Source organism: Pelodiscus sinensis, chromosome 4 (genome assembly GCF_049634645.1).
Source record: "Pelodiscus sinensis isolate JC-2024 chromosome 4, ASM4963464v1, whole genome shotgun sequence".
Classification (NCBI taxonomy): Eukaryota; Metazoa; Chordata; order Testudines; family Trionychidae; genus Pelodiscus; species Pelodiscus sinensis.
This window is the reverse complement of record NC_134714.1, coordinates 123,268,984-123,296,366: the sequence shown is the minus strand read 5'-3', so window position 1 is coordinate 123,296,366 and position 27,383 is coordinate 123,268,984. Positions and strand designations below refer to the sequence as shown.

At 46.1% G+C, this 27,383-nt stretch overlaps 1 protein-coding gene across 1 annotated transcript in view; it reads left to right on the top strand.

Moving 5' to 3' along the window:
* LOC102449468 (SITS-binding protein-like) overlaps positions 1-26,704 on the top strand; it is a 67,100-nt gene extending 40,396 nt beyond the window's left edge. The window contains exons 8-10 of the mRNA XM_014577823.3: positions 7,128-7,249; positions 9,158-9,337; positions 23,174-26,704. Of these exons, the coding sequence (XP_014433309.2) occupies positions 7,128-7,249; positions 9,158-9,337; positions 23,174-23,347 (476 nt within the window). The 3' untranslated portion in view covers positions 23,348-26,704. The remainder of the gene's footprint in view (positions 1-7,127; positions 7,250-9,157; positions 9,338-23,173) is intronic.
* Positions 26,705-27,383: the final 679 nt, after the last annotated feature.

Below are 27,383 nucleotides of genomic sequence, written 5' to 3'. Positions count from 1 at the left end.
AATTAGCACTTCTAAGAATAACATTCCTACAACCAATTCATTAATATGGACAAAATCCACACAGTGGTTCCTTATCCTCTTCTTGGAAACAGCGGAATAATTTTTGCTGAAACATTCCCCCCACCCCCAAAAAAATTCAGAATCCGACAGATACCTAGTGTGGAACTAAATGGTTTCAGTTTGGCGAGGGTATAAGCAACTGAAAACACTCTTATAAATAGGAACCTGCCCTGCCTAAAATGTGTTTTGTTGGCTTGTTCTGGTACCTTTTTCAAGAACATATTAAACCATTTTTTTTCCTGTTTGAGACCTTTCTCCTGCTTTAAATATAGTTTTTATTAGGAGACAGCCTTAGTCAACGTTAGGATCTTCAAGTGCCTGCCAATTTGAGCATTTCCTCCCCCCCCCCCCCCCCCCCGCTTCCCAGCTTGAGGTTCAGAGCAGCACTGTTTTATGTCCAGTCACATCCAGATGTACTGTCCTCAAGTGTCCCTACCTGGAGCAACTGTCTGGGGTGATGACATTCCTGGCAAAGAGCGCCCCCAGGTTTTAGATTTACAAATGGATACATTTAGAGAGAGAATTTGTACTCGCGGGGATTCTGATGTGCAGGGGTAATGGGTGGGAGTGGGCATGAAGGGTCACATAGGTCCCATGGTGCCTGCCGGGGAGAGGGTGCAGGGAGGGCCACCCAGAGGAACAGGGAGGTAGCGCGAGGAAGTACCCTATTTAGTAATTAAAATCTTGGTGAGGACACATGGGGGTGATGCACCTCCTGGTTGCTACCACAAGTCACCTATGCGTACCCCGTCAAAAACCATGGGGAGGGGTAAGTGACCAGCAACCTGAAATCTGATATCACAGAGATATTGGACAAAATGTTCACAAGTGGGGAGCTAAGGCTGTGCTCCTAAAGCCGTATTTAAAAACCTAGGCAAGTGACCTGATTTTCAGAAGTACTGAGCACCCAACAGTTTCCCGGTGAAGGCAACAAGAGACGGTGGGTGGCCAGCGCTTCTGAGAGCCAGGCTGCTGATCTAGGTACATAGGAGCTGCAAGGATCATCTGCTCTAACCCCTTGCTTAGATGCAGGATCTGTTATGGCTCTACCATCTGAGACAAGTGGCTACGGAGTCTCTTCTTCAAAACCGCCAGTGAAGGATCTACCACAACCTCCCCAGGCGTCTGTTCCACTGCCCTCCTGTTCAGGCAGTTAGGAAGTTTCTGATGAGATTTAATCTCCATCTGCTGTGCTGTCATTTGGACTCATTGCCTCTTCTCCTGCCTTCTGTGGCAAGAAAGAGCAATGTCTCTCCATCTTTTTTTTATGGCAGCCTGTTAAGTACTTGAAGACCGTGCCTATGTCCTCCTGGAGCGAATGTTGGGTTTTAGACATGTTGGTCAGTATCACAGCATAGAGTTTTTCTATCTTCATCAAGTTCTACCAGCCTATCCCCACGGTAAAGAACAAGAGATTATAACAGAGAAATAAAACCTTGAGAGGCACTCAGGGCGGGTGCTAATGGTTGTACTGTACTATGGCACATGTGATCAGACTCAGTATTGTTAAAGACATGCTGACAGCATCTTTCCAGCTTGCACTCTTTCAGGGCAGGGACTGGTGTGCACAGGCAGCATCTGGCACAATGGGGCCCTGATCCTGGTTTCGGGCTCTGGGTGCTCCCCCAATATAGATAATGAAAAAGCACAGTAAGGGAGCTGGAAGCAGGAGGTGTACAAGTAGCAAGCTCCATGTTGTCAGGCTTAGGAAGTAGAAGTGGATTGGCTCCCTAATCAGACAGTGAGCTGTTACTTGTAAAGCGATACAAAACAGTCGGTTTCTGAAAGCCTCTCTCTGTTAGAAGGGGAGCAGGATTTGTAAGGCCTGCAGTTGGCTTTTTAAATCAAACACAGCGCCATTCTCTTTCTTTTTGAACCCCCAAGTGACTGTCTAGTGTTTCAGAGGGGACTCAGAATCTGCTTCCATTTATCCCATGTGTTTCTTATAAATTACTTTGTGATACTGTGCCCCCACCACCACTTTCCACTGGAGGCGGGAGACCCTGAGTATTACCCCCAAGCTATTTAAGGCAGGAGCAAGAAAGCCACGAAGATCAGGAACATATTTCAGACCTGGTCTGAACCCAGCCTCTTCCCTAGCCACAAGCGCTGTTAATCCTAGTGGTGCTGCTCTTTGCAGGAAACTTTACAGTGCGGTGTCTAGGGGTCAAAGCTCTCTATGTTTGGTTAAGATGTTTTCTAATGGGTTTGTTTGAAATAACTTCAGGAAAAACTAAGAATTTAAGAATTCATCTGAAGAAGTGGGTTGTGCCCACGAAAGCTCATGCTACCATCTATATGTTTTGTTAGTCTTTAAAGTGCTACTAGACTATTTGTTGTTTAAGTTTTTCCAGTTACAGACTAACTCGGCTACCCCTCTGAAGTTTAAGAATTTAAATGTTGTGGTATATTGGCATAAATCTGGGCACAACGCATGGACCTCTAGGTTGCCACCCTCCTGTGACAGCAGGGTGAGCAATCCAGGCTGCTTAATCTGCTCCTGCATGAGACCCAGGAATTCCACTGATGTCAGTGGAGCTATACGGATCTCAGTTACTGGAGGATCTGGCCCAAGGTCTCCTGAGCAGTGTTTAATTTGAAAAGGAAGAAGTGCCAGGGCTTAAGTGTAACAAAATGGTGCCCGCCATGCATACAAGGTCATGCCGCGTGGAGGATGCCATTTTATAGAACAAAATGGCATCACCCAGACAGGGCAACCTCGCACTAATGGTACAGATGAGGCCATGATGTGAGTGCAGGTGTAGAACTGTGCACCTTATTAAATGCCACTGATGGAAGAGGCCGTGGGACGGTGCCCTAGCATGAGAAGAAGTGCCAGCCAGGGTTAAGCCCCTGCACAAATAAAGCCTTGCTCTATGCCTGTCTCCAGTAATAATTAGGACTGGATTCAAACTGGTGACTTAGAAATCAAAATTGTCCTATCCCAAAACCATCTATTTCCCAAGTTTTTGACTTTTCAAAACCTGATTACATACATATTTCATATTACTCCAGGTAAAATTCATCCTCAGCGCACAGGATCAGCTGCACAAAGTTTGTATGTTATTTAAATCCCATTGAAATCTTCAGTGCAGATTCTTTCTAAAGGATGAATTTCATCTCCTGATAACATTAGAAAGTGGAGTATATTTCCTGTCCAATTGCATTCTGGCTTGTTGTTGATATGCATCTCTCCATAATACCTTTCTCAGTGGTGATTACCAGGATTCTGACAAAACAAAACAAAGATTCTTTGTTTTATGACAATCGTTTCCCTACTACTGCATGAATCATTCATTCACTCTTCAGTTTAGGGTCTTGTGATGTCAAAATGACTTTCCCAGTGTTGTACAGTAATTTTGTAGGCTCTGGATTGTGATTGAATGAATGTGAGAGAATGAGGAGGCTGATGAGAAAGGAAATAGCTTCTGTTCACATAAGTGTACTGATAACCAGCAGAAAACAGATACAGGAAAGGCATGTCTTCACTGGAATTTGTAAAATCTTACATATTAAGCTTGCTGGAGTGGTGAGCAGGAACTGCATTTCTTTTTGACAAGACCTGGCATTGCTGTTAAACCATTCAAATCTGAAAAGAAAGAAGGCAAGAGAGAAAATTAAAGATTTTCCTTCTTTTGACAGGTGATTTATCTAGAATATTTTTTGGTAATTTAATCTCCGTAGCCTGTGTACTGTGATACTCCATCTGGAGTTACCACTGCATCACTTAATTCAGAGGTGGGGACTCTTTTTTCGGTTAGGGGTCACTGACACACAGAAAAAGAGACACACTCACCGACTCACACTCAACTCAGGATGCTGGCACTCCACTTGCGCTCGGCTTGCCATGGGGCGGGTGGCCAGTGCCATCTCTCCCCGAGGCCCTTGGATGTAGGTTCCCCATTTTTGACTTTATTAATCTTCAGCAACATGGACTGAGGTGGATTCAATTGTTTTTATTTCAGCACATGACCAGTAACATGGTCAGTTCCTCCTTACCTGCACTCCCTGTCTGCCCCATTCAGTCAGCACCAATAGATCAGTTTATAGACCAACCGGTTGCCCTCATTTTTAAACTCTCTGGAAAACTTTTTGTTTCCATTTGACCACGTGGGTTTCCATCCAAAGTCGGTGGTAAGTCAGAATTGCTGCAGTGACATCAACAAAGCTATGTCTGTGTGTACCAATTTAGAATCTGTTCTGTTGTGTCCCGAAACATGCCTGCTTCTACAGTTATTATGACCTCTTCTTTTAAAACTCTCACATTTTCAGACATATTATCCTTACAAGCAGAGAAGCCTGGAAAACCAGGATTTTTCTTGCAAAATTTTTTTGCAGGGGAAAAAAAATCCCCTTTTGAAATTTTCCCAATAGGAAATTCCAAAAATATTGAAGAATGAGGTGCTTGTTTTTCACGTTCCCACACTTTCTTGCAGTTTAACAATACTTTTATTTTTTAGTGTTAACACTTCAATTAGTTTTCCAACTAGCAAAAATCTGAAAACTCTCAGGAAGTGAAAGGGAAAAGTAGGTTTTACCTGGTCATTTCAAAACCAAAAATTCTGAAAATGTTTAATTAATTAATTAAAAGGAGAGAGAGAAAAGAAAAAAAAAGAAAAAAATCCCCTCAATTTCTTTTTGGAAAATGAAAAACTTAATCAAAACAATTTATCCCGCCATAATACAAGCAAATATTTTTGACAAAACACTTATTGTCTGATTTTTTTTGAAAGAATTCAGTCCGTTCTGCTTACCAAAATTCTATCATCAGTTTTCTATACAAATCTAGGTTTTTGTAAAATACAACAACAACAACAAAACACACCCCTTTTTTTCCCTACTGCAAGTGCACAGGCCTGGTCGTTAGCCTTTATAAAGCAACGTGGTTCTATATAACTTTGATAAAGGTGCACACCCCCTGATGATCTGATCCTGCCCCGTTTCTAACCCAGACCGGCAGAAAAGTGTCACCAGCTAAACCACAGCACGGAAGAGGGGTGACCTCTCCCACCTCACTGGAGTGTGAAGTCCACCGCACCCATTTTTCCTCAGTGAGATGCGAAATGGGAGAGGCTTCAAAGTCTACCTGGTCATTTGTCCAAATTTAGCAGTAGTAAATCTGCCATATCTCCACTATAGACTTCGGATGCAATAGCTAAATTGGCCAGGGCCCAGGGGAGCGAGGAACTGTGAGGGCTGACTGACACAGATGTTGAAAAAGCTCTGAGTGAAGATGCAGTTAGCCATAAGCCTGGGTGACCCCATGGCTCGGGGAGGCAAGCCCCCAGCCCTGCCCCTTTTGGCTGAGGCCCTGCCATTCCCACTAGAGCCCAGCCAGCCCCCCCAGAGTGGCTACTGGCCCTTGCTGCCTGTCCCAGGGTAGAGCCTGCAGCCTGCCCCAGAGCTCCAGAGGACTAGCAAGCAGTGTGACTGCAGCCTGCCCTGGCCCTGGAGCCCCGGTGGGCAGTGCGTTCTCAGGCCATACGGCTGGAGAGGAGAGTCGGGAGGCCTGGTCCCAGGCTGGACCCCTAACCAGGAAGTCCCCTCCCTCCGGTTGCCAAGCTGCAAGCACCAATGCCAGGAGGCAAGAGTGGCTCCAGCCTCTGAAAATCAAAGGGATTTAGGATCCCAGTTCACTTAGCCACTTCAGAAGTTCTGAAAATCCTCCCCCCTCCCCGCCCATCATTCACATTCCATACTAGTGACAAGGTGTTACAGCTGCCAGCTGTTCTGTAGCCTCTGTGTATCAAGCCAGTGATTTCAGCCCTTCCACCCATGTCCACAGACAAGGCCCCTGACTCGCATGCTCGTTCGCAGTCTGACAGAGAGGCTAAGGACCGAATAGGCCTGACAACTAATGTATCTTCTTACCCCTCCAGAAGAGACTGAAATACACGGCAGTGGGCTGGGGGTGGGAGGGGAAGCTGCTACTTCCTGTGATGTGGGTAAAACTACAGACTGCTAGGTTTCTAGGGCTTTGTATCTGGCACCATGCAGCAGCACAGATCCCGGAGTTAGAGCATCTATACGTGTATATTTTAGAAAGTTTGACTGTGAGTCTGTCCGTCTGTGAGTCTGTCTGTTCAAGATTGCCTCCGAAATGGTAAGAGATTAGGACCACCAAATTGGGTATGTGGCTTCCTCTGATCCTAGCTTAAAGCAAGGTCAGAGTAAAACAGACTGTGCCTCGAAAAGAAAATTTTTCCATACCACAGAAAGGGAGGGGGCTGATAGGAGGGACAGTTATACTGCAGAGTGTCCACCGGGGGCACTGGGTGCAGGGGATAGCTATATTGCAGAGTGGTCACAAGGAGGCAAAGAGAGTGGCCAGCTGGGCCCAGGGCTCTACATGCTGCCAGCCACTGGCCCAGGTCAGTGCCCCCTGGCCCAAAACCCTTACCCCTGGGCCACAGCCACAGTTCCAGATTGGTGGCAGGGCCCACCAGCCAGCAGCCCTGTTACCCTAGAGGAGCACTGGTGGGGGCCATGACCAGGTAGCACCCCCCCAAAATGCCCTGGGGTCAGGCATTGCAGCCCCAGTTCTTTCCCTCAGAGGAACTGGTTCCCTCCTCCCCCAAAGGAGGTGGGGGCAGGGCTGGCCCACAACATTTGGCACCTGAGCACCTTGCTTGGGCCAAAACTTTGAAAAGTCTCAATTCTGCCTTCTTCCTGTTCTTTCATGGTACTGCTCTGCTACCTAAATATGCACCAGCAGCAGACACAATTTTCTGCACTCTGGGTCCTAGTGGTGCCCCCCCACAGTCTGGCACCTGAGGCGGCTGCCTCAGTTTGCCTCATGGAAAGGCCAGCCCTGGGCGGGGGGCAGCAGTCACAGCACCATTCTTGCCACCACAGGCATTTCCGGTGAGTCTTCCCCCCCCAGACTTCTTAGCTCCCTGCCTTCATCCCTCTGCCCTGAGATCTCAGCCCCTGCCCTGATTCCTGCACCCCCCACACTGCCAGCCCCCTGCCCTGAAGGACTTGAACAATGCAGGGTAAGTCTTCTAGTATCATTATAGATGACTGCATACATTTGCCTTTTCACAAACTGCACATGTCCTGCACAGGAGGGACCCTGGCAAATGAGTTTCTGACTGAAGAGGAGCTGTATATACGCTGGCTACAGATTGTGACATTTCTTCCAGTGATGTCCTTCAGCACACCGCCATGGGTCTGCTGTGACGACTGGGTATGTACTCCCTACCTCGGCGGTGGGCACCCTTCGGCCTTGGGGTGCACATGGCTAGTCAGGGTAAGCCACTGGTGGGCAGTCAGACAGGCTATTTATGTTGCGTCCACAGGTATGGCTACCTGCAGCTCCCATTGGCTGGGAATGGCGAACCGTGACCAATGGGAGCTGCAGGCGGCTCTACGTGTGAACACAATGTTAACAGCCTATCTGGCAGTCTGCCAGCGGCTTACCCTGAGTAGCTGCAGGCATCCCACAGGTTGCCCACCACTGCTCTCCATACTACTTCAACAAGTGCTCCCTGGCACACTCAAGCCTACAGTCTCCAACCTCCTAATCTCACTAAACCACACTGCCCCTGCCCCGCCTCCACTCACTCCATTCCCTTTCCCTCTGTTGCTTGCACTTCCCCAACCTACTCTCCTTTACTGGGCTGGGCCAGGGAGTTGGGGTGCATGAGGCAGTGAGGTCCTGGGCTGGTTCTGGGGTGGAGCCAGGGATGAGGGGCTTAGGGTGCAAGAGGGGGCTCTGGGCTGGGGTTGCGGGGTTCAGAGTGCAGTGGTAGGCTCAAGGCTGGGGCAAGTGGTAGGGATATGGGGGAGGGAAGGGCAGGCTGTGGATGGGGTGTGAGCTTTGGGGTGGGACCAGAGATGAGGGGTTTGGAGTGAAGGATGGGACTCAAGGCTGGAGCTTGGAGTTTGGGTGTGGGAGGGGGTTCGCGCTGCAAGCTCCAGCTGGGTGATAATTACTTCAGGTGGCTCCTGGTTGGTGATGCAGTAGGGCTAAAGCAAGCTCCCCGCCTGCCCTGCCTCCACATGAGGCAGGCATAACCGGCTCCTAGGCAGAGGGGCCAGGGAGCTCTGTGTACTGTCTGAGCCCGCAGGTGCCCCCTGCTGCTCCATTTGGCGACATGTTTCCCAGACAATGGGAGCTGCAGAGCCAGCGCTGGGCATGGAGGCAGGGCACAGAACTGTCCTTCTGCCTAGGGGCTGCAGAGACATTTCAGCCACTTCTGGGACAGCGCCAAATATCCAGGCTATCTCGAAATAAGCTACATAATTTGCGTAGCTCAAAGTGTGTAACTTATTTCGAGCTACACACAACTGTGTAGATGAACCTAGGAAAGATTCACTTCCCTCCTGCCTCTAAAGCAGCAAGTATCTGATCTCAAATATGGAGCTGAGGGAGATTACAAGGTCATGTCTACACTAGGAAATCATTTCAAAATTACTAAATTCTAGTTAAGAACTTCCAATTTAACAAATTCGAACTTGTGTGTCCTTACTACGGGAAAGCATTGAAATTAGACCAAGGCAGGCTCTGTTAATGTGGACGCACTATCTTGGACTCAGAGCCCCAGGAAGCATTCTGGGGAGCTGTGGGAGGCCTCCTGGAGGCCAGCGAGTTCAAATTAGTGTCACCGGAGTGTCCACACTAATGTTATTTTCAACTTATAAATTCGCAATTAGTGTTATTCCTGATGAAAAGCGGGGGTACAGAGTTTGAATTCCACAGCCTCTTATTCCGAAATAATGGGCTTGGCAGTGTGGATGCTCCACTTACTAATTTGAACTTTTTTGGGGGGCGGGGGCGTTATTTTGGACTAAGGTCCAATGATTTGTGAAAATTCAAGGTGGAAGAGTGAGTGTTTAAATCATACCCTCTACACTAGTGGCAGAAGGGTCATCACTCATGGGTTAGAAGAGATGACTCCAGAGGGGATGTTACTGACATGCACAGCTCACAGCTATTTGCACATGATTGTCTGCTATCTCTGTTGATTATTCTGCTAGGACTTACTGCATCTGCTTTTCTTTCTGTCCAGCTATACATAAGTAGACTTAGCCATCTCATTTTTCTGCTTTTATTGCCATTAAGCGAAAGAACATGCTGAATTCTTCTCCTCAGGTCCTGAATCTCACTAGGCAATACATACGGAGGCATCAAGATTTTGTTGTGCCCCTCATTATAAAATTCAGCAAGGAATGGCTCTCGTGGGGGTATCCCATCTTCCGGCCACTGTGGTGGGTCAGTCCCAATGACCCAGTCACCTTCACTGTAGATGACGAATTCCTCATTGGAGACGAGGTAAGAAAGACAAAGACTTGGGCCTTAACTACACTCAGCAATGTTACTAAGATTATTATTAAGACTAGGTACCTTCCCCCACCCCATGCTTGCATTTCACTTCCCACCCTTCCTCATTGAAAGCTCCAAATTAAATGGAATTCCTGTTTTTGAAACAGAGGAATGGATCCAAAGCCCAGTGAAGTCAAGGACAAGACTCACATTGACTTGAGTGGGCTTTGGATTAGGCCCGCAGACATTAAAGTTGGAAAAAACCAATGAAGGTTTTGGCATTCATTCAAACCAGGAGGTCAATGGAAGATTTATTTCCTATATTTTCCAGTGCTTTTCTCAGACTAATTTAAAATGGCTCTCGTGAGTAAGCATCCACCGCATCCCTAGAGAGGTTGCTCCATAGTTTATCATATTTTACTGCCAGTTGTTTCCTGATGTTCAACCTATTCATTTTTCTTTTGAGTTTCATCCCATTACTCTTAGTTATGGCCCCTTTGCCTACTCTAAACAACACTCTTTCCTTCCTGACATTTATATTATCCAAATACTTGTACTTGTGATTAGATACCTGCCTTCTTTATCGCTCAGCCACGCTATGTGTAGTTAGCTTTTTTAAATCTTTCCTCATAAGTCATCTGCTCCAGCCATTTTTGTTGCACTTCTCTGAATCCCTTCCAATTGTCCTACCTTTGATAAGCTTGGCATAGACACCACAAGAATAATTTTGAGATAGGGGATGTTTTCCTCTCACCCCCGCAGCATCAGTATTTCACAGTTGTGTCTGTAATGTTCTGGCAAAGTTGCTGCCACTTATAGTGCTGGTACAAGCAACAGGATTTTCCAATTATCTGAAAAGTATTTTGTAAACTTCATTCACCTCCTTGGCCCATTCATTTTCCTTAATGACCCCAACCTCTCCAATTGCAGAAACTCATTGGTTTGCTATTATAGGATCCTCTATACATGTACACTGGAGTTGGTTCATAGGGTTGGTTCTGAGTACTAGGTGAGGCTCTCCTGGTGGCTTGTGGGAGCTGGGATGTGTACTCGTTTATTGTTATTGGCTTATTCTAGAACACTGAGCTCTGTACATCTGGTTCATTATTGTAAGGTTGGTAAGGAGCTCATTGACTCTTCTAATTTTGACGAAGAGCCAAAAATTTACCAAAAAAAGTAAAATTGAACCTTGGGAAATCAGAATGAGTATTAGGTGCAATGTTGATCACTGGATGATTTCCTTCCTGCCCCCTCGCTACTGAAAAAAGAGTGCGAAGGAATGCCATTTATAATGCATTTCTTGATTACTCATAGAAGGTTCGCTTGTTTAAGTGATTATTTTTTTCTTTCCAATTATCATTTGTTCCATTTCCATGCAAAAGCAAGTGACAGGCAAAAAGTTCACAGCCAGGAACTTCTAAAATCTGATCACAAATTTGTCATTGACTTTCTGTAACCTTGGGCAAGTCACATAGCCTTTGCTTTTGTTTCCTCATTTCTCCTGTGGGGTTGAGAATAAGAAGAGTCACACACTTTGCTAGTGTTAGTTAATGTTTTTGAAAATGAAAAGCACTGAGTCATTTTCAGCTCATAGAAATGTCAAAAAATCAGTTTGTGTTGAAGGAAACATTTTGCTTTGACAAAATCAAAATGTTTGGGTCTTTCTTAGTACACATTTACATTTTTTTCACCAAAAATATTTAGAACTGAATATTTAGAATATTTTGTTTTGTTTTTTTAAATTCAGCTAAAACAATTCAGTCAACTGATGTGAAATCATGAAATGTTGTAGCTAAATATACACTCTTCACTGAAAACCAGTTATTATCTGAAAAATTTTGCCCAACTGTGCTAATGATGGAAAGGAAAACTGAGATTAACTTAGTGTTCAAACACAGGCTGAATTTAGTGCCCTAATGAAGGCATTAAAGTCTATAGACAAATGGGCTGGTGAACTTACTTGAAGCTGTTTTTGATCCCCTAGATGCTCATATTGAGGAGATTTTCATACTAGTTGAACAGATAGAATATTCTAAATTACAACCCTCTAGATCCATAAGGTAATTTCATGTTAAGTGAACATTATCAGTTACCATTTAAAAATGTAATAAGATAGTTGCAGCACATTAAATAGCAATTAATAATTTTACTCATTTTCCAGTAGAGTGTCAAACTCAGTTGATATCTAATTAAGTTGCCTGAAGTTTTTTTATTTGTTCAGATCAAGATTCATTTAAATGTCTAAATATTTTTTGCAATTTTGGAATATTCACACATTGATCTTGGCTTAAAGTTTGTAGGTTTCAATTTATTGACAATCTGCCTCTGCAAGATTTATCTCTTTCATTGCTTTAAGATTCACTAAGCGTTCACTTAGCATATAAATGGTGTGAAATGTAGCATCTAATTACGGCCTTATTAAATCTAGATTGTATGCTTAAAGAGTAATTGAAGACTCATTTAAAACTTCTTTCTAATATATTTCTGCTTTGATAGTGTATGTTTTCGGTATTCTGTCTCTAACTCTTGATTACTAGAAAAATTGCATAAAAACTGAGGGTCATGGTGGTTTAAGATTTCATTTGCAGTTTATTCCTTGAAAACATAATTTTCTGTTTGGAATTGGGACATCTTCATAGCAGTGCATTATGATGTCACCAAAAGAGGATGACGATTTCAGCTTCAAACCCAATCCAAAATACAATGCCAAAAACCTTGGTAGGGTTTTGCTAAAGGTAGCTTTGATTTGAGGCCTTAAGAAGTACAATAGGAATTTTAAAGCTTGATTTTTAAAAGTGAATTCCATTCTGAGGGCTACAAGTCTTCTGGGCCAATGTTTTCAGAAGTGACTAGTGATGTGGGATGCTTTGGTTTTGGGTGCCCAATTTGTAGCCTGACCTTTGGATTGTATATTAATTATATTGTTTACTTAGGAATTCCTTCAAGTTTGACAGGTTGTACTATTAAAATTACTGTTCACTTGGAGACCCTCATGTGTGCAGTTGCAGCATTCACACTCCTAGAATCACAGGGTTGGAAGAGACCTCAGGAGGTCATCTAAACCAGTGGGTCCCAACCTTTCTTACACGGGGGATCAGCAAACCCATTCACAAACTTTTGGTGGACCGGTAACATTTTATTTGCATGTTAATTATGCAAATACCAAATATATAAATAAAATGTTACCGGTCCCCAAAAGCTCCAGCCCCCAGAGCTCCCCAGTGCCAGCCCTACCCTAAAGCCCCCACCCCTCCACTACCCTCCAGCACCAGCCACAGACCCCAAAGTCCCCTGCATCCAACCCCCCCAGTGCCAGCCTCCTTCCCTCAGAGCCCCAAGTGACAGCCCCCAAATGCCTCAGTGGTAGTCCCCCGCCCCTTAGAGCCCCACCACCACCAGAGCCCCCAGGGCCAGCCTCCTGTTTTCAGAGATCCACAGCACCCAACCCACCCACAGCCTCCCTCCAGCCCCCAGTCCCCAATATTAGCCCCGTCCCCAGACCTTTCAGAGCTGGCCCTGCCCCCAGAAACCTCCCCACTACTAGCCTCACCCCCAGAGCCCTCCAGTGCCAGCTCCCTACCCCAGACACCCCAGTGTCAGCCTCCTGCCTCTTAGAGCCCCCCACCCACAAAGCCCCTCAGCACTAGCCCTACCCCCAGACCCACTAGTGCCTGCCACACCCCCTCACCTAGCCCTGCGTTGCCTCCCAGCCGCCAGCTGAGTGCTGCTGCCTGGGTCATGGCTGCTCTAAGGCTGCCGTGCCAGGTTCTGTGAAGCCCTCCCGCCATGCAGCAAGGTGCTCTTCTGTGTCCGGGAGGAAACCCTACCCCTGCCTGGTGCTGGTTGGCTAAGATCCGGGGGCAAGTCACACCTTTCTCAAGAGCTACGGCGGGAGTGGTGTACCCCAGCTCTGACCCCGAGGGCAACTGAGGCTTAACAGGAAGTGGTCCACGGTCTGGCAGCTGGGAACTGCTGATCTAAATCAATCCTTTGTTCAAAGCAGGACCATCCTCAACTAAATCGTTCCAGCTATGGCTTGGTCAAGCCTGGCCTTAAACCTCTCAGGTTGGCGATTCCACCACTTTCCTTTGGCTCAATCCTCCGATTTATCTAGGTCACCATGGACCCTACTTCTGCCCTCCAGTGTATCTACCTCTCCCCCCAACTTAGTGTCTTCTGTGAACGTGCTGAAGGTGAAATCCATCCCATCATCCAGATCATTAATGATGATGCTGAACAAAACCGCCCCCTGGACCAACTCCTGCGGCACTCCACTTGATCCTGACTACCAAATAGACATTGAGCCATTGATCACTACCTGTTAAGCCCAATGATCTACCCAGCTTTCTGTCCACCTTATAGTCCTTTCATCCATGCCATACTGCTTCAACTTGCTGGCAAAAATATTGTGGGGGACTGTATCAAAAGCTTTTCTGAAGTCAAGGTATATCATGTGCACTGCTTTCTCCATATCCACAGAGCCAGTTATCTCATCATAGAAGGCAAATAGGTTGGTCAGCCATGACTTGCCCTTGGTGAATCCATGTTGCCTATTCCTGATCACCTGCCTTTCCAACATGTGCTTCATAATGGGCTCCTTGAGAACCTGCTCCGTGATTTTTCCAGGGACTGGGGTGAGGCTGACCAGTCTGTAATTCCCCGGATCCTCCTCTTTTCCTTTTTCAGAGATGGGCATTTGCCTACATTTGCCTTTTTCCAACCATCCCGGATCTCCCCCAATCATCAAGAGTTTTCAAAGATAATGGCCAATCGCTCTACAATCACATCAGCCAATTCTCTCAGCATCCTCGGATGCATTAGATCTGGCCCCATGAACTTGTGCATGTCCAGCTTTTCTAAATAGCACTAAACCTGTTCTTTCACTTCTGAGGGCTGCTCACTTCCTCCCCATACTGTACTGCCCAGTGCAGCAGTCTGGGAGCTCGCTTTGTCTGTGAAGTCTTAGACAAAAAAGCATAGAGTACTTCAGCTTTTCCACTCCATTGGTTAGTAAGTTGCCTTCCCCATTCAGTAAGGGTCCCACACTTTCTCTGACCTTCTACTTGTTGCTAAGGTACCTGTAGAAACCCTTCCTCTGTTATCCTTCACATCCCCTGCTACCCCAGTCGTGCATTGGCCTTCCTGATTACGCCCCTGCATGCTTGAGCAATGTGTTTATTATATTCCTCTCTAGTCATCTGTCCAAGTTTCCACTTCTCATAAGCTTTTTTGTGTGTTTAAGCTCGCTGAAGATTTCCCCATTAAGCCAAACCAGTTGCCTGCCATCTTGGCTATTCTTTCTGCACATTGGGATGGCTTGTTCCTGTGTCCTCAATAACTCTTTTAAAGTACAGCCAGCTCTCCAGGATGCCTTTCCCCCTCATATTAGCCTCCCAGGGGATCCTGCCCATCAGTTCTCTCAGGGGGTCAGAGTCTGCTCTTCTGAAGTCTGGGGTCTGTATTCTGCTGCTCTGCTTTCTTCCTTTTGTCAGGATCCTAAACTCAGCCGTCACTGCTGCCCAGGGTGCCTCCCCTAGCTGCTCTGCTTCCTGCGGGTGAGCCTGGAGTGGTCCCATCTCCTCCCCTAGGTGATGGGGCTGGAGGAGCGCAGAGAGCTGGGGCCGTTGCTCCACTTCCCCCACCAGTGAATGCAGCAGCAGGGGGGAGAGAGACCAGCTGTGGGCACTAGTCTCCCTGCCAGCTGTTGGTCGGCCCCTCCCATCCATGCATTTGGGGGAGTTGCACGTGATCTGTTTCCCCCCCATGCATGACCTATGACTCGCTGCGCCACAGGACACTGAGTTTGCATCCAGGTCAGGGCTACGTTCCTCCTGCCAGGCGTGCTAGGCTGCACCTGCACAGTGGGACTCTGTGCCAAGCCACATCGGGCAACGCCATTCATTGTGCCCTTGCATCTACCCCGTGTGACTGGGAGACACCAGCCTAGGCCAATGTGCTGAGGTGCATTTGGGTGGCACTATCCACAGTGCTGCGCTGCCACATGCGCAGGGCTAGATATGGGCACGGTTCCTGCGATGCCAGCTGGACAGGCCAAGCTGTGTTTGAGCAATGCCCCCTCTCCCCTGCTTTTCTGTACCCGCTACACTGGCTTCATGGGACTGGTGGCTCTTCATGGACATGGGTTGTGTCTGGGGGAGTGTACGATGCCAAGCTGTTGCCAGGCACTATGCCTCACGGTCCTGCCAAACAGTGAGCTCTTTTGGGTAACGGATCCTGCTGGACGTGCTGGGCTGCATCCCTGTGATGTCTCCTACAGCCCTGTCAGATGTGCATCTGCATGGCCCTGGACATACCTGTCCACCTCTGTACTACGCTGCTGCTACACGTGCCAGATGGAATCTAGGCCTAGTGCCCATTGTGCTGCTGGGTACGCCTGGAAGGCAGCTCTCCGGTGGCTGCCAGACATGCTAGAATGAGGACCGAGGATGTCACTCACAGCACTGTCAAACTGTCTCTGTACTATGGCACAAGCTGCGCTGTTGGGCACGCTGAGATGAGTGTGAGTGACAGCACCAGCTTGCACTGCCAGAGACACTGGGCCATTTCCTGATATTCTCTGCACATCACTAGTAGCAAAGCAATCACTGCAGAGAACCAGCAGCGGAGGGGTTAAACAGCCAGCGGGGAGACAGGCGTAAGAATGCAGCTTTCCCCAGCTCTGGCTGCTGTCTGAGTGCCTGGGTGAAAGGAGAAGGACACGTATGTGTCAGGGAGAGAAGTATAAACATTTAAATTGAAAACATATTTTATTATCTGTGTTTATTGTTTGATCTTAAAATCTCTGGGCTAGGTGGGCTTTTCTGACTGTGTCGGGTCTGACTATCATATATCAGCAGTCTGGGAATTACGCCAGGGCTCAGCTCCAACAATTCACAGAAAGACCCTAGGGAAGGGAGGTCAAACTGGGAGGTCAAACTGGATGAAACAGACACCCTATGCTCCACCCTCTATTTCTGACAGGTAAGTTCCAATACTGCAAGCCCAATCCCACTCACACAGAAATCAATGATAAAACACCCATTTTCAGAAGGGGGATGTGTTTTTTTGTGTTTTGTTTTTTTTGTACTGGACCAGTGCCTGGTAAGATGTTCCCACATTGCTAGAGTAACAGTCTTTCTGAGTAGGGGAAAGTGCAGAATTCTGACCGCTTGTGGTCACTGAAAATTCTATGGCATATCTCACAAAATGTGACGAGGTAACACTAGCATCCTGTGGCCTGTATGATTATTTATTCATTTACATGATCTCAGATCCCTAGCTCTCCCAATAATTAGGGATGTGGAATGTCCCAGTTGCAAACATGGGTTGATCATGGAAAATGTTATTGAATGATAAACGTCACAAAAAAAAATCGACAATAACAAAGGTCTGGAATTTTGGCTGTAATGTTGAAGATTTGTTACAATCACAAACAATCTAAAGTGCATTTCCTTACCCAAAACCTTGTAAACTGTCTCCTGTGCAATTGAATGACACAGTTCCAGTACAGTACTGTGATCTGCATCAGAAGTAAGTTATTTTTAAGAACAAAGATCAAAATGACCTCAGACCTTCCTCCTGAAAGGTAGAGACCCAAAGTTTGGCTGAAAGTTTGGCCCCTAAAATAGAGTACAATCCAATGTGTTCCTAGGCAAATGCTGCAATCAATCTCTAGTGGTGATATTGGAACTAACGCAAGCACAAACCTATTCTGCTATTCAAAGCAAACCTGAGCCAAACTTTTTATGAGCTCAGAAAGAGATTGAATGCTGTTATTTTACATTTTCATGCAGCGTAGCTCATTGGGGTTGGAAGTTCTAAAATACAACAACAAAAAGCCCATTCTTGTGCAATTTCTGGCTTCTTCGATATAGCGGGGGAGGGATGGGACATGTGCAAAATGTTCTGTCATGTCCAACCACTAATGCAGAGAGCAATCCAAATGTTAGGGCATTTTACTGAACCAAATCCTTTGACAGTCTTCCATCACGATCAACAACTTATCTGAGGGAAAGTACAGTCTGCCATTTTGAGAAGGCTGAAAAATTGTTGCTTGGCTGACTTCATTGAGCTTTGCATTATCGGTGACATTGGAGTAGGGGAAATGGCCCCATGTTTGGGACCAATCCTCATCCTCTCATATTCATGACCCAACTTCCACTGATTAAAATGACAGCAGGATCTGGCCCATTGTAACGCCTCCTTTCCTACGTGCATACTTAAATTCACTGTGAAGACACAGGAAGAGAACACAGACTGTAAATGTTACATAGATATAGCGATACATATTTGGTGTCCTGGACTTTGATAGAACTGCAACAAATTGTGCCTTAAAGGGCACAAGATAGTATGAAGTCAGCATGTCAAAGGAGGGAACTACAGAGGAAGGAAAGTTAGGAGGTGCTTCCATCTCTGTGTATTAAAATTGCTTCAGTATTAAAAATAAACGTGTCTAAAGCAAGGGTGGGAAACCTCAGGCCCAAGGGCCAGATGCATCCCCTGGCTTGTCTGGATCTAGCCCCCCGAGGTGCATGCCCCCTTCCAGCATTGGGGTGCCCACACTGGTGCTCCCCACTACCTCATTGCGAGACTGGAGCACACAAAATCTATTAGGCTGGGGCCTCCTAGGCTCTGGAGTGTAAGGGGAATGTGGGGAATGTCTTTTTCCTTCTCAGTCAGGACCCACATCAGTGAGCGTTTGTCTTTGTTTTGTTTTGGGGTTTTTTTGCTTCTTACTTGTGTGCAGCCCCCAACTGATTTTTCTGTGGGTGGGCGACCCCCGCAACCCAAAAAGTTTCCCACCCTGGTCTAAAGCATTACACAGACCCAGCCAACTAATGAAAGAATGTATTTGTGAATAACTATTGGATGGGGAAACTGCCCAAATTCACAATGAATATTATATGACCAGCTCATAATTCCATAGCATATGGAGTACAAAACCCGAAAGGTGCACAGATGGCACAGGGATGCACATGGCATAGGTAGAAAAGGCTGCAGTCATATGATGCTGGGTATAATCTGTTATTTCTCTAGACATGTTGTTTCTTCACATTCTTTGGAAACTCCTTCCACAGTTTTTTCAAAAATGAAAGGGAAACAATTACAGTTATCTTTTGGGGGACAGGTGAACCTTGTACTCCCTCTGCCTCCGCCTGTCCTCTCTTGTTTGATATTTAGACTGTCAATGTTTATTCTGCGTTTGTTCTGCATCTAGTACAATGGGATCCATGACAAGGGGTCTTAGGTACTAGCATTGTACCAATAATGAATAAGGATAATAAAAACCCACGGTGAAAGTTAAATGTCACCAGTCTATGACTGAAACAGGCACATGTTACTTTAACCCACTCACAAGTATCTAAAGTTCCACATAACAATGGCAAGAGGAACAATAGCTGAAAGTTCAGCAGGCACCAATAAATAAAGTGACAATATGACCTGGTTTTACCAAAACGGTCCTGGTTTACCATTGTTGTTTGCAGTGTTGTAGTTGTGTTGGTCCCAGGATATGAGAGAGACAAGGTTGTTGAGATAATATTTTATTTGGACCAACTTCTGTTGTTTCTTTCACCATTAGAAGTTGGTTCAATAGAAGATATTGACTTACCCCCCTTGTCTATTGGTTTCCCAAAATATCCTCATGCCCTAAAAACTTTGTTCTGGACCCCCTGTAAAATACCCATTTTGTTAATTTTATCTATCAAACCTTATTTAAAAAAACCTACAAAATGTTTGTTCAGGGCATATTATGTTAAGTAAAATTTGCATTGGGTTTACTGGGAACAAACAGTCCAGTGGAACAAGTGTTCAGTGTGATACACTGTGTTTGGCACAAAGAGAGAAGCCAAAGGAACAGAGCCACTCTCAAAGCTGTTTCTTAGCTTGACATTTAACAGCACTTGTTCCATTTTTCATGATAAGTTTACTGAGATACTGGAAAGAAAAAAAATCTTTTCACTCTGCCCACATAGCTGTTGATCCAGCAGCTGGCAGGATAACATCAGCACATTTTTTTGGAAAATGTACTTTTTCATGAGCATTTCACAAGCCTAAATGTTGCCACAAATAAGTCCAATTATTTGTATTTAGTATGTGTGGTCACATCATCTGTGAGTATCCTTTTATAGAACGTTAATTGTTTTTAATACTTATTTTTTCATTAGCATCTCTCTCATTTCCCCTTGATTTTTCAGTCTCTCCCAAAAGAGGTAGTAACATTTAAATTTGAATAAAACCCCCAGCGTTCCAGTGGGCTCAAAATTATGCAAAACCAGCTGGCTCTTCCCTAGAAAATGCAATGCATTTTTTTTTTTTTTGCAAAACTTGTAATGTAGGTTCTTGAAATCCTTTTCCAGTTTCTGAAGTGAAATAATTTCTCAGTAATAAATGTTTTCAAGAGCTTGCGATTTGCCATTCATTTTTCAGGAGGTAAAGAAGGACATTAGAATGCATCTACCAACAAAAGCTTTTAATCTTTTAAAACCTGTTCTTTTCCCATTTGTTTAAAGAGAGAGAGAGAGCTTTAACATTCTCTGGGAATTGTGGATTACCATGAAGGAGCCATACTGCAGAGGCTGACTCTTGGCTATTTTTAGAGGACACACAGTTATGCCAGATCTCAGAATAAAAATAATTTAATTGGGGATTAACCCGTTGGGGTTTGTTTTTTTTTTTATCCAAAGCAATTATGCACGAAACTAGACATCAGTCTTGGATTTTTGAAAGCATGTAAGGAAGCTGGATGCCAGCCAGAAAGACTGTCTTCACTGCACAGTTCACCTGGGCTCTTACCCAGGTTTTGGCTAAACCACCCCTCCCATGCACACAGAAACATCTCTTGCTTTGAATTTGGGGGTGCATTAAGACTAGCTTCGCATACATAGCAGAGGTTATTATGGGTTAGAGCCCAAGTTCCACTTTAACTTGAACCCCCCACTTTACCTTGAAGATGCAGATAAAAAAATCATGGAAGTGCTTGATAGTCCCCCAATGTCCTTCCCACAATACCTCCTCCCCTGCAAAGGACAGGCAGCATCTCCTGCAGTTGACACAGTGGACTGGAAAAGAATCCTAGAGCATTTCAGAACAAAGAATGGTTGGGCATGCTTCCGGACACACACAGGTGTGTGCAGACCGTTGAGCACCCTGTAACATGGGTAGGGCTCTGCTGTGCAGACCCTCCCCTGAGCTGGGCTAGGTTCCCCTGGGTGCCGATCCCCTGGATTAACTATGCACTGAAAACAGAATTTCAGTGGGAGCTGGGAGCTTCAATTCCCTGAGACCCTTTTGCAAATCCTACTTCCAGTGTCTCCTGAGCCATTCCAGAAAAGAGACAGAGATTCACACTGAGTCCAAGAAATAACCAGCCAGCAGGTTAGTGAACTGCTCTATAATAACAGTTACCAACCAAGAGATTTTTCCAGGTAAACCAGACAGCTCGCACCACTTTAGACTAATTGTAGCAGTCTAAGCCATGCTCTTCTGGATAGAGAAAAGCAGAGAACAGAAAATGAGCTGGGGGAAAGTCACACACTAAAGCAATCATGGTCAAAGTAGTGAAAAGACAATCCATTATGGACAAATATTATACATGTTTTTCAATTGGTACCTCAGTACATCAGTGATGCCTAGTATAGAGGAGAATCCTAAGTCCCCTAGCAATGGAAGGAGCACTCATTGGTGCTAGGTTCAGTTTTGTGCTGTCTTGGCCATTAATTGTGACGTAAATGGTCCTAATACAGCATGAAAACACCCTTCCCTGCAGGACTATGGAGCTTTCCGGATTTGTTCCAAAGCCCACTGGAGTCAGTGGAAATTCTCCCGTCCACATCAATATCCTAATTAAAATAAAAGATTCAGCCTTAATTATTACTGTGCCAGAAATATGAAGTGAAAATAAATAATAAAATCTAAGCTATTGCGCAAACTTTCTTGAGCCTGATCGCTGGGTCTGGCCAAGCTCAGTGTGTGACATAAATAAGTCATTTAATCTCATAGTCATAAAGTTTCATGCCAAAAGGGACACATTACAGGATCAGCTCATCTCTCTGTGTCTTGTTTTCCCATCAGTAAAATGGAATAATAACATCCCCTTCCTTGCTTCCTTTGTCTGCTTTGTCTATTAAGGATGAAAGCTCTGCAGGTAAGGGGCTGTGAAGAAATGTATTCCAGAAACCATTTGCAGTGTGTCCCATCTTTTATTTGCCCAGGAAAAATATATAAATAACACTGCATGTGTTTGAGTCTACTAGCACTGTCTCTATTAACTGCATAAGTGAGTTGGCTGGAAATGTGTGTTTCCATGTAGTGGGCAATTTCTGAAAAAAAAAATCATTCTGAATTGGAACAAAAAGTAAAAAAAGTTCCTCATGAAACAGAAATTTTCACACAGTTCTAGGGAGCCCAAGCAGTCTGGGGAACCGACCAGCCCAACCACTCATCAGGTAGGAGCACTAGACCTTGGAGAGCCTGGCAGCCCACCTCCACAACATGCAGACACCTCGCAGAGCTAGCAATTCTGGGATCCCAGGGAGCCTGAAATCTTCTCCCACCATGGGGCTGGCAGAAAACCAAGCAGGCTGGCTGGTTCCTGTCAAAAATTCAGACAGAGCTGACACCTTCCTGCAGAACATTTGGACTCTGTCAAATCAGCATTTTCCAGGAGAAAACTTCCACTGGAAAATTTTCCATCAGTTCTGTTATCTACATGCCTACAGACATCTCTGTTGTACTGCACTCGTAACAGACGGTCGCTTGACACACTGGAGTGACTGTAGGGTGGGGCCTCGAGGTGAGACAGTGAGGTTATGTCTACACTGCATACCAGTAGCAAGGGTGCATGCCAGGGGTGAGGAACCTTTTTTGGGGTGAGGGGCCACTGATCCACAGAAAAATCACGTTGACTTTTCGGTCGGGGGGTTGCACACCAGTGAGAAGCAGGGGAAAAAAATCCCTCACTGTGGCCCCGACTGAGCCAGACAAAGACACTCCCCACATTTCTCTTGCACACCAGAGCCTAGCAGGGCCCAGCCTAATAGATTTTTGTGTGCTCCAACCCCCAGGGGTGCAGCAGGGGCGTTGGAACACCAGCACAGGACCCCTGGAGCTGCGGAGGGGTTCTGAGCCTCAGGAGCTGGATCCAGGCAAATCAAGGGTCACATCCAGCCTCCGGGCCTGCGGTTCCCCACTCCTGGTGTATAGAATAAGTACAGTATAACAATATGCATCAGTGAAAATCAGGCTGCATCCATACTGTGTGGCTGGGAAAGGCTGTGGTAGAGGGGAGGTTGCAGGAAATGACAGTGTTAAAAATACCACTGTAGACAAGGGAGGCATGCTTGGATGTGGGGTATGTACTCTAAGGTTCTGGCTTGCCTTTATTCACCTAACCAGTGCTTCACTGTCTCCACAGCTATTTACTGTACCTGGGCTAAGGGTATGTGCAGTGTATGAAAGCTACATGCTGCCATCTGGAGAATGAACAAAGACATACCCTAATAAATAACAATAATTCAATGTAAAGGATTGCCACTGTGTAATCTGGTTTTATTCCTATTCTTCGTGGTCTAATCTGAAAGTATCTTCTCAGTGGGTCTGCTTCTGCTAAAGGGGTGGACATAGTGCTAATCAATCTCTTGCTCCACCTGATCTGCATTAGAAATGTCTGCTGGCCAAATTTTGACCTTGTGATATTTGGTGCAACTCATTCAGAATGTCTGCAAGACTGTACAGATTTCCCATTCAGTTGCACTTGTCAGAATCGGGCCCCCAATTTGCCTAGATTTGCTGCTGTTAGTTCTACATAGCCCTACTGAATGCTGCATTGCCTTTTTTTTAATGCAGGTACTGATTGCCCCAATAACAGAACCAGGGTGCGTTCAGAGAGACATCTACCTGCCTGGGGAAGGCCACACGTGGATGGACACCAACACCGCCCAGGTGTTCGATGGAGGAACTTTCATCAGGAACTACTCAGTCAGTCTTACGGAGGTGCCGGTTTTTGTAAAAGCCTCCTAGATTCAGTCTGTCCCAGCTCTTAAGAGTCACCTACTTCCCAGATGAGTGATGCTGACAAGACAAACTCCCTTCCATTTCAGACATTTGCACTTTTCCAGGAACTCTTTTTTCCCCCCCATACAAGTGTTTCAGTCTTTTACTGTGATTTGTTACCATTCTGAAATAGTGAATTACTGCAGGAGCTTGGGTACAAGAAGTACACCCATGTGCCCAGGAGAACATCTACTGAGGTCTGTCAGGTTCATCTGGCCCAATCCTGGTTATCTACCAGGAAAGTCTCAGATAAACTTTTTGCCCCTTCTTTTTCCTTCTCTCCCGCTGCCCATGCCCTCTCTGTACTATTTATTTGAAAACTGGATCCCTTAAACTCCATTCATCTGAAGAAGTGGGTTGTGCCCACGAAAGCTCATGATACCATCTACGTTTTTTTAGTCTCTAAGGTTCTGCAAGACTATTAGATGTTTTTTAAGTTTTTCTGATAAACTAGTAGTGAAAGAGAGACTCCCTCAAAGTCACAGACTAATGAGAAAAACAGATGGATTCAATGTCTGCTAAAAATATTCCTCTCTTTGGGGGGAATTATCATTAAAGCAAAGAGGAAGCCCTAACAGAGCCAGGTCTGGACAGACAGCAGGACTAGCTGCCTTGAAAAGAAACAGTCTTGGTTGACCAGATCTAGCTGTCTGCAAGAGCCAGTGAAACACAATTGCATCATTACCTGCCTCTACAGACCGCAACTTATAGTCTGGGAAAATTGCAACATCCAGGGCTGGATTTGGTGTCAATGTTTTTGTCTAGGAAAAAGTCAGTTCTCATTAGACAAAACTTGCAGAAAGAAGAGGGCAAGGAAAGCTGTTCTGTGATGGGGCTGTAAGTCACATATGTCAGACGTCTTCTCCATTCCTGCTGGATGATTATTTGGATTATTTGCATTGTGTGGTTTTAGAGACTATCCTGTCTGCTGCCTTTTGCCCTGGCTTTCTCATCTCAGAGTGCCTCCTCCCATGGATTGGGCACATCCTCAAACTGACATCAGCTTTTGTTTATTTTTGGAAATAAGCAGCCTCTTTGAAACCTGTGGATCTGAGTATTATAAAGCAGCTGAGACTCACTATGTGGAGGGCGTTTTTAGGATGACAGCACTTATGACATTCAAAAGGTTCTAGGAGGCTACAAAGACAAGATTATGTTCTGTGCCTTAAGGTGCACATCAGTTCTTAGCAGCTGCAGAGACTGGACGTACATGGTGTTAGCCTAGCTGGAGGGAAGGATCAGCTTCCAAATGAATTCAAATGACCTTATCAAGGGGAGCATATGTATCGAGGGGGGGGAGAGGGAGAAGGGATCTGAGCTTTTCAGTGCTAATCTTAATGTAAATGGGACCATTTCTTTGTGTTTCATGTATCTCACAAGTACCCAACTTCATTGCTGATACCCCATGGGATAAAGGGGCCGGATGCTCAGCTGCTCTCGGCCAGCACTGTTCTACTGACATCAGCAGCACTCGGCTCATTTACACCGGCTGATGGTCTCTCTCATTTTCCTTCTAGGTCAGAACCGCCCCCTCCCCTCCCGGATTTTCCTAATTTCATCAAAAGTGTCAAGGACCTGTGAGGAGGCCCCAAGGGCAGTGTCAAATACAGGCTGTTGCACAGGGCTAAGGGCGGTGTATGGGAGGAGGGGCACCAAGTGCCACACAAACCAGGGGCTCACGCTGTCGGCAGCATGCCCAGGCACAGCGAACAAGGTCAGCAGGAAAACAACTTGAGTCAGCAGAGGCTGGGAAAGGAGGGGGGTCCTGCTCTGATAGCTCCCTTTTAAATGGAGGTGATGGAGTCCAAACAGAAGGGAATAGCTCTTAGCTGCTGCTGCCCAGTGCCAGTTGTTCAGTATCATCATCATTAATTTGCATGAAACGAATTGATACGAACGACGGGCACTATCCAAGTATCCACACCCCACAGTCACTGTTTGTAAAACAGGAGTTTGCTTCAGCCTGCACCTGGATGTCCCGTGCCCAAGACCTCTTGATGTTCCCCTCCCTCAGGGCTTGCCTACACTACGGAGAAGATCAACACTGCCGCAGTCTATCTTCTGGGGTTTGAATTAGCGGGTCTAGTGAAGACACACTAATTTGCACGGAGAGAGCACTCCCATCGGCACCAGTAGTCCTGCTCCTCACGAGGAGTAAGGGAAGTCGACAGGTGCATGTGCTCCCATTAACCTCCCGCTGTGTGGGCAGCGTAGAAACTCGATATAAGATACTTCAAGGCCAGCTACATAATTAACGTAACTGGAGTTGTGTATTGTAAGTCGACTTTCCCCTTTAGTGTAGACCAGGCCTCACTATGCTCATCAAGCACTGATCTCTACTAAGACCCTCTGCCACGACGCAGTCGGGGTTCCCCCATTCCTGCAGCCCCGTAGCAGCAAGCCCAGACTCCGCCAGTCGTAGAATAGAGAGGGGTTTATTGTTCCTTCAGGATATAGCCCAGCACATATGTGATGTGGCTACAGGGCCCAGGGCCAGGATGCCTCAGACCCTAGGGTTAGGGGTCCATCGCCCCTAGGCCCTCAGCTTAGCCTCTTCTCTCCATGCTTCCCAGACAGCAACTAACCCTTCCTCCCAGCCCTGACCGCCTCTCTGCCTTCCTCCATTTGTCTCTCTCCCTGGGAGGCTGAGCCTAGGTGTCTGGGTTAATACACATTTGGGAGAGTCAGTGAGAATCTCCCACCCCAGTGCAGGGAGACCCCCCCACTATGCCACACCCTCTGTGAGAGCCTTTTTAATCCTGTTCCTCTCCTCTGCAGCACCTACCATCTGGAGGAGCTTGGGTGTGTCTCAGTGCCTGATCAACCTGCTATCTCTTTTCAAACCCCAGCTGTCCATTTGTTTTTCTCTGGCCTCAGCTAGGTTTCTGTCTCATGCACCTACTACATGTTGTTTCATACTGCAGTTGTATGATTTACAATATCTTTGTAACGGTTCTTATCAGCCTCTTGTAACTATTTAGTCTTTAAGGTGCTACTAGACTATTTGTTTTTTAAGTTTTTTCCTGTTACAGACTAACTCGGCTACCCCTCTGAAGTTTATCTGCTCACTGTCTCTTTTTTCTTCCTCCTCTCCATTTTTTTCCTTCTTCCCCTCTCCTCCCCCCTATTTATTCTTGGATCTGGACTTCCAGCACTCCTGTCATTTGAAGAAGTGGGTTTTGCTCACGATACCATCTATATGTTTTGTTAGTCTTTAAGGTGCTACTAGACTATTGGTTGTTTTTTAATATCTTTGTACAGCATTATAGTGTAAAAGTTTGTAGGAAATTAAGCTATACTGTTCATTAAAAAAACTAGACTACACGCCCACATAACTGATTGCAATGGCGCCATTAGCAAATGGGCCCCACCATCATAGCTCTCTGTGCCCCTCTGGTGGTGGCTGCGCTATTCACAGAGGTTGGTGAAATGGCTGTAGCTGTAAGTAAGAAGCCTCTGAGGCAGTAGAGACTGGCTTGTTAAGATGCAGAGGTCATTGAATCGCGATCCCTGCTGCCAGCGACTCACCCCGTGGGGTGGCATTACTCAAATAGGCCAAACTCTCAATCAGCCGGGCACTAGCCACTCAGCCCAGAAGATCTTCCAGCCTCTGATGGGGGATCCTGACTGGCGTGTTTGGGAGGTTCTCAAGTGCCCCACCCCCCACTGCTGTGCTTTTCCTGCCCTCTTCCTGGGACCTTCCCCTTCCCTCCCTCAGGTGCCTCCTGCTTCCTGTGCAGGGTGGGGAAGGCAGAGGAGGGGGCAATAATGTCAGTGTTCCCCTCCCCCACCCGCACCCCATCTCCATGGGGGAGACGGAGACACAGCAGGGCTCAGGATGAAGGGAGCTTCTGGCAGCTGCTCCTATGTCTGAATGCGCTCAGCATACTTACACGGGCAATGGAAATGACTGCTATGCTCACACACTGGGTGTGTCGCAGTCACTCACATAAACGCCCTATCTTTCCTCCTGACCCACACACACACACCTGTGTGGTGGTGG